Source organism: Hordeum vulgare, chromosome 7H, assembly GCF_904849725.1.
Source record: "Hordeum vulgare subsp. vulgare chromosome 7H, MorexV3_pseudomolecules_assembly, whole genome shotgun sequence".
NCBI classification, from domain to species: Eukaryota; Viridiplantae; Streptophyta; class Magnoliopsida; order Poales; family Poaceae; genus Hordeum; species Hordeum vulgare.
In genome coordinates, this window is record NC_058524.1 from 332,376,328 (window position 1) to 332,390,356 (window position 14,029).

Genomic DNA, 14,029 nt, shown 5'->3' on the forward strand with positions numbered 1-14,029 from the left:
ATGGGTGGATTCGGCCAGGGCAGACCCGTTCCCGGTGTCGGGTGCTCGTTCCGGGCAGAGGAGGCTCGAGCTCATCCATGGCTGCTCAGGCGGGAGCTCCTGCAACAGAAGGAAACATGACAGAGAGAGATGAGAGAGGGTAACGGGAGATGGAGGGGAAGAAGAAGGCGCGGTCACGGCTGGCCTAGTTGCTGGCGGCGGGGCTGATTGCTCCTATGGCTTCGGCGCTAGAGGAGAGGTTGCGGGGCCGGCGGGGAGCTTCGGGCGAGGTTGGATGGATGGATGGATGTGGTTGGCCGGTGGCTGAAAACGAGGAGAGGGAGGAATGGATCGGGAGGAGGCTGGGTTGTTGGATTTTGGATCGGGAGCGATCCCGAGAGAGAGGATGGCGGCGGATTGGGACAAGGGAGGATTTGATGGATGGGACAAGGGTCCTAGGTTCTAGGGTTTCATCTGCTTAAATAGCTAGCGGAATCTCGAGCCTGATCCGGACCCTCTGATTTGATCGGACGGTCGAGAATAAATAGGCGGACGAGTCCAATGGACAAACCGATGATGATTTGCAGTAAAACCGGGTTGATCCAGACCCAACGGTCACGAGCACCCAGTTCGGGTTTCGGGAGGTTTCGGACTAGGTTGCATGTAGGGACGGTGCACTGTGCAGAGGGGCTAGGAGGAGATGAGAGGAAAAACGGGCAGGCCGGCAACGAGATTTAAAATACCGAAAAACGTCCGACGATAGACCGAATACGGTGCCGCTACGGTCGACCGTTCGGGTACCAGACAGACTCCGATTGCGACGAAACCGGACAGACGACCTGCCTATATTAAAATAAGATCGCACGTCAAATCTCAACCCGATCAGAGAAAGTTTTACGCACACTTTTAAAACAGGGTTTTGACGATGTCGCGGGCGCGTGCATGTGCGGTCGGGCTCAGAACGGACAACGACGAGAACCGGCAACTAACAACGGATGCAAGTTTGAAAACTGGCGGCAACGGAGATGCCGATGCAATGCAGATGATGCGAATGATGCGATGATGATGCGACAAAAGAAAATAGACACACGACGAAAACGGAATACAAGGGGAATCCTCTAGAACGTCGGTCTCGGGCTGTCACATCGTTGGCCTGCAGGCAGGGTAGCATAGTATTTCTATGTTTTGTAGTCCATAGGGGAACTACCTTGATTGTATCTGTGATGTACTCTGAGTTATTAATGAGAAGACAATTGAATCCCGGATTGTCTAGTTTTATTATTATTTGTGATGTGTTAGCTGCTTGCGAAACGCTTAGATGCGCTTCTTTCCTATTCGGGGCTTCGATCCCCAGATCGGAAAGGACCGCATCTTGGTCGTTACAGGCAGGGTGCGGGCACAGGAATTCTGGTCCCCCGAAACTTGTTGGCGATGGCGGCGGAGATCGGAATTGCTTCTGGAGAAAAGGGTTCCGGAATTAGGGTTTCCTCCACAAGGGTAAAAATAGGAGCCAAGGTACGGCACCAGAGGGGGTGGGCCCCACCCAGGCGGCCTCCCTGCACGGCCAGGGGGCAGGCCGCGCCACCAGGGCGCCTGGGGGCCTCGTGACCCCCCTCTGGCCCTCCTTCGGCCGTCTGGAGTCTTCTGGAACGCTGATTTTTTATATATTTTTGTGGAATTTTTCGTGCATTGTAAATACGGGTATAAACCTACAATTCACAAACATCAGCAGACAGAAACTGGCACTGGGTGCACTGAGTTAGTAGGTTAGTCCAACTATGTTGAAGAAGGTATGAAAGTGTACAAAACACAAAGCAATATCACCCAAAACTTGCATGGAGCAAGCAAAAATTATACATACGTTTGGGACGTATCAGTACCCTAGAGGTTGTTCTTCGTGGGTGCTTTGGCGTCCTAGAAGTTTGGTGGTGCCTCGGAGCTCAATCGTTGTGGTGTAAAGCTCCGGGAAAAGCATTGGGGTCTCCAATTAAGTTGTGGAGATTGCCCCGAGCATTTTTGGCCAACTCGAAGCCATATGCCATTGTGGTGAAGCTTCGTGGTGTTGTTGGGAGCCTCCAATTATGTTGTGGAGATTGCCCCAACCTTGTTTGTACGGGTTCGGTGACAGCCCTCAAGGGTCCCTGTGATAGCCTGGCTTATTAGGGATGCTAGACTACTTATATCAATAAGGAATTCCTTCTTTTCCGCGAGCCCATTCCTTGCGGACAGGTGTGCGGTCATGTTGTTCATGACGTTTGTGACCCGTCGTGGCACACGGCATGGCACATGTACTGGACTGGATGCACAGACGTTTGTGCCAAGAGGGAACGCTCCTGTGGCCCTACGAGGACGTCGGTTCCTCTGAGTGGTGGTGTATGTGATAACCTGACTTATTAGGGATGATAGACTACTTATATCAATAAGGAATTCCTTCTTTTCTGGGAGCCCATTCGAACAGAACTCCCAGGTTAAGCGTGCTTGGCTTGGAGTAGTTCTAGGATGGGTGACCGACCGAGAAGTTGATCCCGGGTGCGCATGAGTGAGGACAAAGTGCGCAGAAAAGACTACGGTGGCCTTAGTGGAATCAAGACATCTTGCATTGTGCGAGGGCGCGACGAGATTACGGTGGCCTTAGTGGCATCTTGGGGAGCATTGTGCCTCCACACCGCTCCAAACGGAGATTAGCATCCGCAAGGGTGTGAACTTCAGGATCATCGTCGTCTCCGCGTGCCTTGGTTATCTCTCACCCGAGCTCTTTACTTATGCACTTTACTTTGTGATAGCCATATTGTTTCTTGTTGTATATCTTGCTATCACTTAGTTGTTTATCTTGCTTAACATAAGTTGTTGGTGCACATAGGTGAGCCTAATTGTTCTAGGTTCTGTGCTTGACAAATTAAACGTTAGTTTTATTCCGCATTTGTTCAAGCCTAAACCGTAATTATTTTAAAGCGACTATTCACCCCCCCCCCCCTCTAGGCGACATCCACGTCCTTTCAGTTACCTTTATGCAAGTGGCTACTAGTGAACGTGGAGAATTTGGGTCTAGTTTATTTGAGCATCTGCGTTAAGTTGGGTCAAGGGTGTTGAGAACCTATCAAAACTATGTCACATTGTTTTGTGATGTACTGCTATCATGTTTGAATTGCTGTCATGTTCAAATGGTGAGATGTTGACCTACTGTAATGTTGAAATGGTGAGTTGCTGAACCGGTATGCTGTGATGTGCTTAATGTTGGGGAATTTGGGCCTGCCATGCTGTGAACTGCTATGTTGTCAACTCCTATACTGCTATGTTGTGATGTGCTTCTTGTTTAAAGATATGGAAAAGACGCATGGTATAGCGCATTTGGTCATTTTGGCATGATCAATTCTGTATGGGCTACCCCCATTTTGACTACATATACATTTCCAAGGCCAATTTTGCATGGGCTAGCCACAGTTTAACTACTCATGTTGAACATAACATAACCAAGGATACCATTTCGAAGGTATTCATTACATAATGAGGGATAGTTTAGTAGATACTCATCACATAACCAAGGATAGTATAATAGGTACTCATTACATAACATAAGCAAGAGTGGATTACATAACCCAACTAGTGAACACTGATAGCAGTTCACTCATCAAGTATAGCCTTCATCTTGGCAAGTTTGTCCTTGTAACCTTGACCAGCTTTGAGGAGATATCCAACAACATACTCTAACTTCTTCTCCTCCTCTTTCACAAGATCCCTCTCATGGTTTTATCTCATCCCTCTCCTTCCTAGTGTTCCTGATGATTTCCCCCTTAGATATAGTAATGCACTTGAGCTCCTTGTCATCAATAATAAGATTTTCAAACTCCTCCTTCATCTTGTCATTCTCAAGCTTCTCCTTCTCTTGGTCAATAGTCAGCTTCCGTATCTCCTTGTCTACATCCATATCCTTCTTCTCCACATCTTTATCATTCTGCAACTGCTTGTTTTGGTCCTCTACATCGCTCCAATCAAACATCTTTGTCACATATTCCACCAGCTCGCTGTACTGAGTGCCAAGACTGTCCAACTCCTTCAATTTGGCAGTATCTTCCTGATGGACCTGGTGATCCAACATCCTGCCATGATTTTCCTCATGAAGCATCTCCTAAACTTCACAAGGCATCTTTGAAGTACACCAGGCCATGGGGCGTCAACCCACTCAGAAACTCCACAATTAATGCCATCCTACAATAAATTATCCAACTTCAGGTTAAACTGCCAAAATAAAAGCCAATCAGCCGAAACTGAATCTTTGCAGCACTAAAAATGGAACAATTGATGAATGTTTGCACTACAAATGGAACAATTTTTGAATCATTGCACCAAAAATGAAACAATTGATCAATCTAAAATAAATATAGTTACTAAATGTAATAGAAATGCACACACTAAATGCAAAGGCCGAATCTAATACAAATAACTGAATCTTTGTACTAGAAATGGACTGAATTAACTTGAATCTGTCACAGGGTAACTGCAAATGTACTAAAAAAGACTGGATTAAATTGAGGAGCCTACATTTGATGCTTGGATTAGCACAAACGTGCACCCCACGGCCATAGAACCTCCTACCACTGTGAATCCCCTCAAATGCAACATATTTGGAACAGATGGCAAGGTGAAGCGTGCGTTTGATGCTTGAATCTGAAGCTTTACCACGGAATGATGTGTATACTGTTGTGCCAGGGTTTTCCTCCAATTTATGTGCACATATTATTTACTATTAGACTACCGGTGCTTGAACAGGATCTTCCAATTTATGTGCACACATTATCCACTATTAGACTACCAGTGCTTGAACATGATCTAAAAACGAAACAAAACATGAACTTTAACCCTATCTAACCCTAACCCTAGATAAAGACCAAAGCAGTTACCCAAAGCTTCATATCCATGCCGACAAACTCGTTGTCTCTGCACTCCTCACCGTCATTCTATCAAAAATCGTGGTTAGCAGCCCCAAATCTACCATGTGTTTATTGAAAAAAAAACTGGAAAAGAAGATAGATTTCTGGGACACATAAGGAATGTGGTGGCAATTCTACTCAGAAACTTCAAATGTGGTGTTTTTTTATTCACTCGGAATTGTTGATAGCATCATGGTCGGGGAGACTCAAGCCAGCGTTGTTGGCATAAGGACATTGCTGCCAGGAAGGTTCTAGGGTGGCAATCGTGACATGCAACCATCACTGAGAGGAGACACACGCTTAGGTCTCACGAATATATTTCTTTTCACAAACTGTTTTTGCTCAATAGTCAGATATCTTTTCCCTTTGACAAACTGTGTTGTCCACCAGGTAAGCACAATTCTAACAAGCAACCGAGCAAATAAAGAGGCTATCGCTTCTGTCAGAAAACCCGCCGCGGTGATTTTACAAAAAAGCCCTTGCTATTTATGACATTCAACCCGCAGTCGCTTCATAAGTGGATCTGAGAAAACGCTTCCCCCACTCCCAGCCGAAGCGGAGTGACCCACCCACCTACCCATCTCACGACGATGTTGACGGCGGCGTACACGGTGGGTGCCGGTCCTTCATGTCCTCGGCGGCGGCGGCTGCCACGGGGAGCAAGAAGCCCGCAGCGGCGGCGGCGAAGGGGGGCAAGAAGTCCAGAACGGCCGCCGCGAAACCCAAAGCGGTCAAGAAGAAGGGCCCGGTGGATCTGAACAACCTCCGCGGGATCATGCGGCCGGTGTCGGTCTCCGACGCCCTGAGCAAGTTCGGCGGCGCCCCCAACATCTCCCGCTCCGGCGTCCTCAAGATCGTCTGGGACTACGTCAAGGCCAACTCCCTCCAGGTAGTGCCCGTCGACAAAGCCCTAGCTGTCTGTTGATCCTATTTGTGCGGTCTCGCCTGTATTGCGGCGTCTTAATCCTTGAATGTTGGATTGGGGTGGGGATTTAAAAGAAGTGAACTCCGTTTTGGTCGATTTGGTTGTAGATTCCTTTATGTTACCAGCGATTAGCGACTGTATTGCCTGAGTTGATGTTGGGCTGGGGATGGGGCTGGGGCTGGTGGTGGGGTGAAACACCAATGGTGGCTTTCGGTGTAGTTTTCTTTCAGTTGTTCATCAGGGATCTGCTGATGTATTCTAGCAGTAACTGGTACATAAAATTTGACAAAAGTTTCAGCCAAATTAAAGTTGTGCTCAACCCTGATAAATTTTGTGGGTTCTGCTTAAGATAAAGCACCTTTCATTTGTTTGTGTTGCAAGATTATTTTAGAGGGAAACCCCTCCATGGTGTAGTTCATTCCTCATTCCCCTGTCTTAGGTAGATAGTGTATTAATCTCACTGGGTAGACCGCCTTACTAGCATTTTAATTATGCGCTGAGGTTGTTGTGTTGTACATCTACCCAGTGAATTAATCGACAGAAGCACCATTATAGGCAGATCCATGATATTAATACAATACATTAGAAAATAGTACAGTGTGCAGGCGTCCCAAAATTTCGCTCCAAATGACTCATGTATTATACTGGAAAAACACTCGCTCTAAATACCGTCACCATGAAATTGTTTGATCTAGCCTCTGATGTGTCCGCTTTGTTTCAGGTGCAATTGAGCTTGTGTTGTTATCACAGAAGAATATTGTTCCTACTTATGGTGACTAGATTAGCTTAATTATATCAATGACTAGCTATTTATGCTAACTCCCTACTTACTTCGAGAGGGTGGATGACTATCACCGTACGTCTATCGATCATGTTTTGCAAAATGAGCTGTGTGCATCCTCTCTTTCTTTCGGTCCAGATTTGACCAGGGAAGCTATTCGGTATTTTGGAAATTTGTATAACATGACACTGAGGTTGTATCATGACTTATGAGTCTGTCGACAAAATGATCTAATCACGAAAACAAAACCATTTTATCTCACCTCGTTCGGGTATGGATTCGAACATGGAGTGTCGCACGCCTCCCACCCGATGATTTACAACAGAATGGGTTTGATGCTTTGTTTTGTTAGTCGTAATTTTTTATGACTTGCATCAATGGTGTTCTTCTTCAGGTACTGTTGGTCAGGAGCTACTTCTCATAAAAGATACAGAAGGTTTGCTTAGTGCAATCATCACTGGAGCTGAGAGGGAGGGAATCTGGCTGTTGGGATTAGCGCGGATGTTGTGACCCTTTTCCCACAAGGCCGTTGCCATACTCCTCGCCTTCCGAGGCACCCGAAGATACGGTCGAGTCCTCCGCTGCAGCTAAGACCTTTGTCGCGGCTGAAGGCATCGCCGAGCGATGCTATGGATGCATATGCTATTCGCTTAGACTCAACATAGCCCTGGCCAACCTGCCATGTCTGATCACCAAGGCCCGCCCCCTGCTAGCACACTTGCCTCTGCTACTGCAGGTAATTAGCCAGTCACCGAATGCTTCCTCTATTTTAATTGATGTTGCTTCTTTAGGTACAAATCTGGCCAAATGGGGATACCTAATTTGGATATGGGGATCCTCAGTTTCTTTTTCGCAGTAACCTAAGATTGTTCATCAAATATTTGTTGGCTGCCAAGAAACTTCCTCTGAAAAATAATCTACAATTAGAAAATATAGAGTATGTCATTCTTCTAATACATTTCCTGTTATCCATGTGGCAAACCGATCATGTTTCTACAATGTCACATCCACGCTCAAGCTAGAATGCAGATAGGATTGGACTTCCAGTATACCGCGAAAGTAGAGATGAGTCACGCTATTCAATCATAGTTTGGAGAGGTCAAACTTCATATCTAGATTTTTCGGTATGCTCAGAGATAATAAAACGTGATGGGCCTCTTACAACGCACTGCTGATATGACAGACCAAGCAAAAGAATTAAAGAAGATATTGCTAAAATGAAGACCATTTTAATTGCTATTTCATTTACAAAAATCCACTCTTGAGCTTATCGCCAATCAATTTCTTCCTTTGCGTACAACTTAACCTTCATTTTCTACCGATGCAGATGTAATATTGCTTCAGGGTTGGTAGCAATAGTTCTTCAGAGCCACTAGGTAAAAATTGACAAGGAAGAAAGTGTTTTTATTAGTCTCTTTGACTTTCTTCTGCTTGGGGAGTTTCTACATGTATTAGTAGCTAATGCTTTATCCTATACTTTAGGACACACCTTGCTGCAGATAGGTGTTCACATGCTTCATGCTTTTAAGTATCTACTTTCACATAATAACTCGGTCCATATGTTTCTTGAGAGGATAGAACTAACTGGAACATATTATATGGCTCACAACATGAAGAAACATGCAGTAATTTATAAGTTTTGTGTCTGGTAAACTTCGGTTCTTATTCAAAACTTGGTCAGATTGTAAACTGATGCTGATGCATTTCTAAGATACACGCTCAAGCTGAAGAGTTAATTGTATTAGGTTAAAGAAACCAGCCAACTACATTATATGTCACATCGGCTTGGACTTGGGGGGTTGTTAAAACGTAGGCTTTATGGTTTTTACTCTAGGTATGCAACTACAGCCATCTTCACTTGCTTTTGGTGTGCTATGCTTGACAGCAGACTAAGATGGTTAGTTTGCAAAATTCATGGATGAATTAGGATGATATTGTAATTGTTTTTGCACATGTTGGACTATCTTATGCTTCTAAAGGAGTCCTGTCATGTTGTTCTTATATTGGTGTACATATAAATTGTTCTCCGAGACTGACTGAATAGTCTTCGTTACCATAAATGTTGTTCCTTTCGTCAGTATATACAATTGCTTGATGTTGTTTGCGAAAATTAAATAAGTGAAGTTCTGATGAAGGTTATGCGGTAAGTATTACCAATCTGTGTGAAGTATGTAAAATTAGCCCACTCCATTTGTGCGAAAGCTTCTATGTTTGTGTTGTCTTGGTCATGTATGGTCAGTGCTTGTGTGCGACCAGAGGTGCAAATGAAGATCTCATTTGACTTGATGCTATCCGTCACCGACTCACAGAAGGAAGGACCAAGTGTTTGCTCCGTAGCGAACCTGTTGCACCGCACGAGCTGTTTTGCTAGATAAGGCTCATGTGGCTATCTAATTCAGGCTTTTTTGCTAGATAAGGCTCATGTGGCTATCTAATTCAATTGCTATATGTCATGTTCGAGCTCTGAAGAACATAGTGAATCTGTTTGTTCAGAAGAACATATGTCACTGTTTGCACTCTCTCGTTGTACCATCTTTATATCTGAGAACTAAAGGATTTATTCTTTCAATCAAGAACCAATTTAAGTAGCAAGTCTATTTTTCCTTGGTTACTTGTATCATTGTTTTCCAACACTGAGCACTAATTGACAACCAGCCATGATCATCCGTTCATCAATTAGTGTGCTTTTCATTTTGTTAATTTTTTTACTAATTTTCTAGCTAAGTGAATTCTATCAGAAGCTATGAACCTTACCAACGCCCGCGATTGGACTCCCGGTGTTTCTAAATTCTGAATGAACTACAAGAAGCCAATTTCTGAATGAATTTGTTGAGGATTTGCATGGTTATTCTTCAACCAGAGTGCATGGCTATTCTTGGGTTTGAGCCTTAGCCATGCAACAATGAGATCTTATTGCGCTGTTTTGTGAGCCATTTAAACTGAAATCAGTCATCCATTTTGTTTAGAAATTTTATCCCAGTACTTCTGATCACAATTGTACTTCTATTTCTGCAACAGAATCTATTTCAACTTGCCATGCGCCAGTTCACTAACAGTGCAGATACTATGCAACTTGGAACATTAAGTAAGAGCATATCCATGTTTACTTGTTATATTTATTTATTTCGCACCCGGTGCAACGCACGGGCACTTTTACTAGTTAGACTAAATAACACAGCAGATACAAGTATAACATCATAGTGCTGGCTCTAATCTGTCCTACACACTATATCATTCCAAATGGAACTTGCAAGATAATGTAATTTGAGAGGAGGTTCATATGGAGGACATGCAACTTGCTTGGACACAAAATTCAGAAGCAACCCCATTAACAATCTGTTGTTTTGCTTCTCTTGAGCTTCCCTGGTGATAGCCATATCTGATGTCACCACTCTGGCCTAGATCACTCGCACTTGATGGAACGGTAAATATGTCGCACAAATAGCAGTGATGCACGGAAACCAACAGTTCCCAGCATGAGGAAAAAACCGTAGCAGACGCAGGTCATGTAGCCGAAGAAGAAGGATGTTTGCATGAAGCCTGACATGTCTGACCGGGCATGGTAGTAGTAGATGCAGTAGAAGAAGATGAAAATACCAGTGGAGCCTCCACAAAGGACAGATCTGCAAATTGAAGCAAAATAAACTTTTCCAATGGTATGTTGACAATTGTCCAAAACTCTTATTGATAAGCATCAAGAAAACACAGCAAGCCCAATATGTATGCATCAAGTCCAAGAGATGTGACGATCCAAGAATGTAGAATATGGTTTCCTCATACAAGATGAGTCTTCTCCTGAAGTGCCACTCAAGTTCCAAGTAGTGGTAAGTTGTGGTACTTTATGTATGACTTGAAGCATTTCCGTAAACAATTTAAATAATACAGTGTATTTATGTTGAATATAGGATATTATTGATCCAGCATGACATTGCCATCTATTGGATAATTGACGAATTGCATATTTCCCTACTATTATCTTAATTCTGATCCATTGTGTTGTGCAAAGATAACAAATAAATATCTAAGTAAACATGAATAAATCAAAAGCAGTAATAGACAAGGATAACCAAGATGAATTGATGTGCTGAACACTGACCTCCACCACCACTTGTGATCCTCAACAGCAAGCTGGAAGTAAGTGAGTGCCACTGTGACAAACGCTGTGACGATGATGAGGATAATGAACACAATGAAGAGGATGCTGTAGATGGTGTATATCTTATGCCCCCAGATACTGGCAAATATGTAGTACAGCTCGATGTAAATAGCACTGAAAGGGAGGAACCCTGCCATTGCCATCTGAGGAATGGTGCTTCGGTACCAGGGCAGTTGAGGGATTTCCCTTGGATACTTGGTTGTGCGGCAAGGAGCTTGGAATTCTGTATTGCTATTTTTCCCAGCTATAGCACCCAGCACTAGGAGAGGAGAGGTTACAAGTGCCCAGATGAGAATAATGACAATGATAGTACCAAAAGGCAAAGCTGCTGTAGCACTGTATGCTATCGCAACAGTGTTTAAGAAGGAGAATGTCAAGAAAAGAGGCCCACAGAACAAGCAGCCAGTCAATATCAGATTTCTCACCTGAAACATTAAGGCAGAATTTGTCAACATAGCAGCAAAGGATTTCCTTGAAGAAACCAACCACTACTAATGCAAGCCTTACCCAGTTTGTTCCCTCCAGCTGAAGATAGAAGGAAGTGGCTGTGTAGCCAGCAATACCAGACGTAAGAGCATAGATGACTACAAGGGCAGTGAAAAGGGCTCCCCTGTTGTATGGATAAAAGACCCCAACAATCGCAAGGAGGAAGATGAAAATTGCACTATCGGATGAGAAGCATTTGTTATATGTTAGGATCATTATGAAATAGCCTGGATCATAAAATAAAATGAACCAAAGAAACTCTTACAGGGCAAGAAGCTGAGATCCAGATCCAATGATTGCTGCAAAAAGAGATTTTTGCGGCGGGAAACGGAAGACATTGCCATGTATATACTTCCATCCAGTCTCTTCTTGATCTTCAAGGGACTCATCTTCATGAGAATATCTTCAGAAAAATGGGGGCATGAAAACTGCATTTAGTAAAGCATCCATGCGATGAGAAAGGAATGAAATGATTAAGATCTTACTTAATGAAATCATTCTTGAGCACACGCATGAGGATTGTTGCCAGAAAGCCAGTCAAAAGAAGCACTGTTACACATGAGTTAATTATCGAAAACCAATGGATCTCTAGGTGCTGCGGCATAGAGGAAGACTTGGAGTACTTCTCCATTCGTTTTTGAAAAGGAATGTCTGTCTTTTTCCATGTTACTGAATAAGAGAACTCTACCGGCACTTCCTTGTCCTCTGTGATATCCACAGCTACATTCGGATCTGTCTGAACATTGATTTCTATGACACGGTCACTGTTGTACATGATGTCAAAGTGGATGTGCTTAAACAGAAGGCACTTTCCACCGCCGCGCTCTTTGTCCTTCTCCAGTTTACCAAGGAATCCCCATAAAGGCAGGTCATCGTAATACATCTGGAAGTAGTAATCCTTGGCAACTGCATCCCGGAGCTTGGCGACTTGCTCCTTGGACAATGTTTTCTTGCAGAGAGTCTTGGAGTTCATATCTTCCTTAAAGTTCAACTCATATGGTGCATCAACCAACCGATCACCATTTAGAACCTCACCAAGAGCCTCCCTTTTGTCCTTTGGGTGATCTATTGCAGGCCATGCAGCAGTCAGTAACAAGGAAAATTGACTTGGGCACAACCAATCAACGAATTGCTAAATAGAGCAAGTAACAAGAAAAGGCATATGACATCTCTAAGAAGTACAAACCTGGTGCACAAAAGGATAGATCATAGTACCGGTATGTCTCACTGCAATGGACAAAGAGTAACTGAGTTATCCTGATCATGGCCTAATGGAAAAGCAATTCAATTATCACAAAGCTGTCATTTAGTAACATAAACGGTCGAGGTGATGCTTGAACTGTCAAATTACCATCGGTTCAGAAGGCATCATTGCCAGCAGAGACCTCTTTTCCTTATGACTGGGACATCCATACTACTTGGTTGTAGTTCATGAAGTGAAATTCTAGTTACAAAAGTTGATACTGACTACTCTTGCCTCCCTACTATCATTGAATAACCCTACTTGCACTTGCTTAGTTATAATAACAACAAATAAGTGCCAACAGAAATTCCTAGTGTTAATTCAGCAGTAATCATATTCTCATTTAACCTTAGTTAGCATCACAGACAGCAATACCAAGCCCTAACTCGTGCATCCATTGTAGACAGACAACGGAACCAGACATGAACTACCAAAGCTTGTGGCGCATCACGAGACCACTATTATTATACCTTGGATTGTGGAAAGGGCCGATCTTGTTCGCGTAGAGCGGGACACGATCTCCCGCCTTGTACCTGTGATCAGAGCCATCAGCTCCAGACCTCACCATGAACGCCAGCAGGGCCACAGCAAGAGCAGCACCCGCCGCCTCCATCCTCACCATATCAGCGAGCACCTCAGACCCAAGAGGGGCGGATCTGGATGCTACGTCGAGTGTGCACCCAAAATTAGTGGAGGGTTAGTACGGGTTTAAGTAATTTTTACTCGATGAATAGAAGCTCGTAGTACCTCAGGAATCAATGCTCCGAGATCGCGGGTCGAGCGGAGACAGTAGGGACAAGGTGATGTAGAACGGAAACGGCGACGCGCGCGCGTGACAGGAGGAGGGGTCAGGCGCCGGCGGTGACGTGATGCTCGCTGTGCGGCGAGCCGACGGAGGCGGTAGACTGCAGGAGAGATTTTAGAGTCACACTGGGTGGGATCGGAGCTTGGGGACGGGGAGGAGACGGAAGAATACCGGACCGGTATGGTGGGGAGGAAAAGTCGTTTGTGGGGGAAATAGGGTTTCTTTCACCGAGGATGGGGGAATGGGGAGCCGGGCCGGCAAAAACCGAGACCCTGGGCAAAACTAAAATTAAGGCTCTATCTAGCGTCGCACCTGTACGTTGGCGGTCAGCTAATCATTCTTTTAATAAAAAAAAGCATTGCTCTACTAATCAGATTAATTTAAAAAAGCATTGCGATGCTGCAGTCAAACCCCTTTCTTTTCATGATATCATCAAAATTTTCTTTGATATTTGAAATTCAAAAAGTTTTATCTACAAAACCGTTAATTCAATCGATGATCCGCTTTCACCATTGAATTTCTCGCTACGAGTTCTTCGAAACTAGATCCCATATCGATATGTTCCGTCAACTATTTTTTTCTGTTCGTACTTGTCACATTTTTTTGACCCACCTGCCATATTATTAACCATTTACTTACCTGAAAAAAATAACTTAATTGACACTTTGTAATGTTGTTTCATACAAAGACTTGTAACATTTTTCATTATACATGATATAAAAGCAT

General features: G+C 44.0%; 1 protein-coding gene and 1 pseudogene across 1 annotated transcript; one reads left to right on the forward strand and one right to left on the reverse strand.

Annotated features, from left to right (window-relative positions):
• Positions 1 to 5,497: 5,497 nt before the first annotated feature.
• Positions 5,498 to 5,832, forward strand: LOC123408840 (annotated as a pseudogene).
• A 3,867-nt stretch (positions 5,833 to 9,699) lies between these two features.
• LOC123407034 (transmembrane 9 superfamily member 2-like) lies at positions 9,700 to 13,530 on the reverse strand. Its single transcript, XM_045100068.1, has 8 exons — positions 13,246 to 13,530; positions 12,969 to 13,161; positions 12,442 to 12,482; positions 11,741 to 12,320; positions 11,521 to 11,658; positions 11,277 to 11,433; positions 10,710 to 11,194; positions 9,700 to 10,236 (listed from the first exon to the last, which is right to left on the reverse strand). The coding sequence occupies exons 2-8, from the start codon at positions 13,118 to 13,120 to the stop codon at positions 10,017 to 10,019; spliced, it is 1,773 nt and encodes a 590-aa protein (XP_044956003.1). The 5' UTR covers positions 13,121 to 13,161; positions 13,246 to 13,530; the 3' UTR covers positions 9,700 to 10,016.
• Between the last annotated feature and the right edge of the window lie 499 nt (positions 13,531 to 14,029).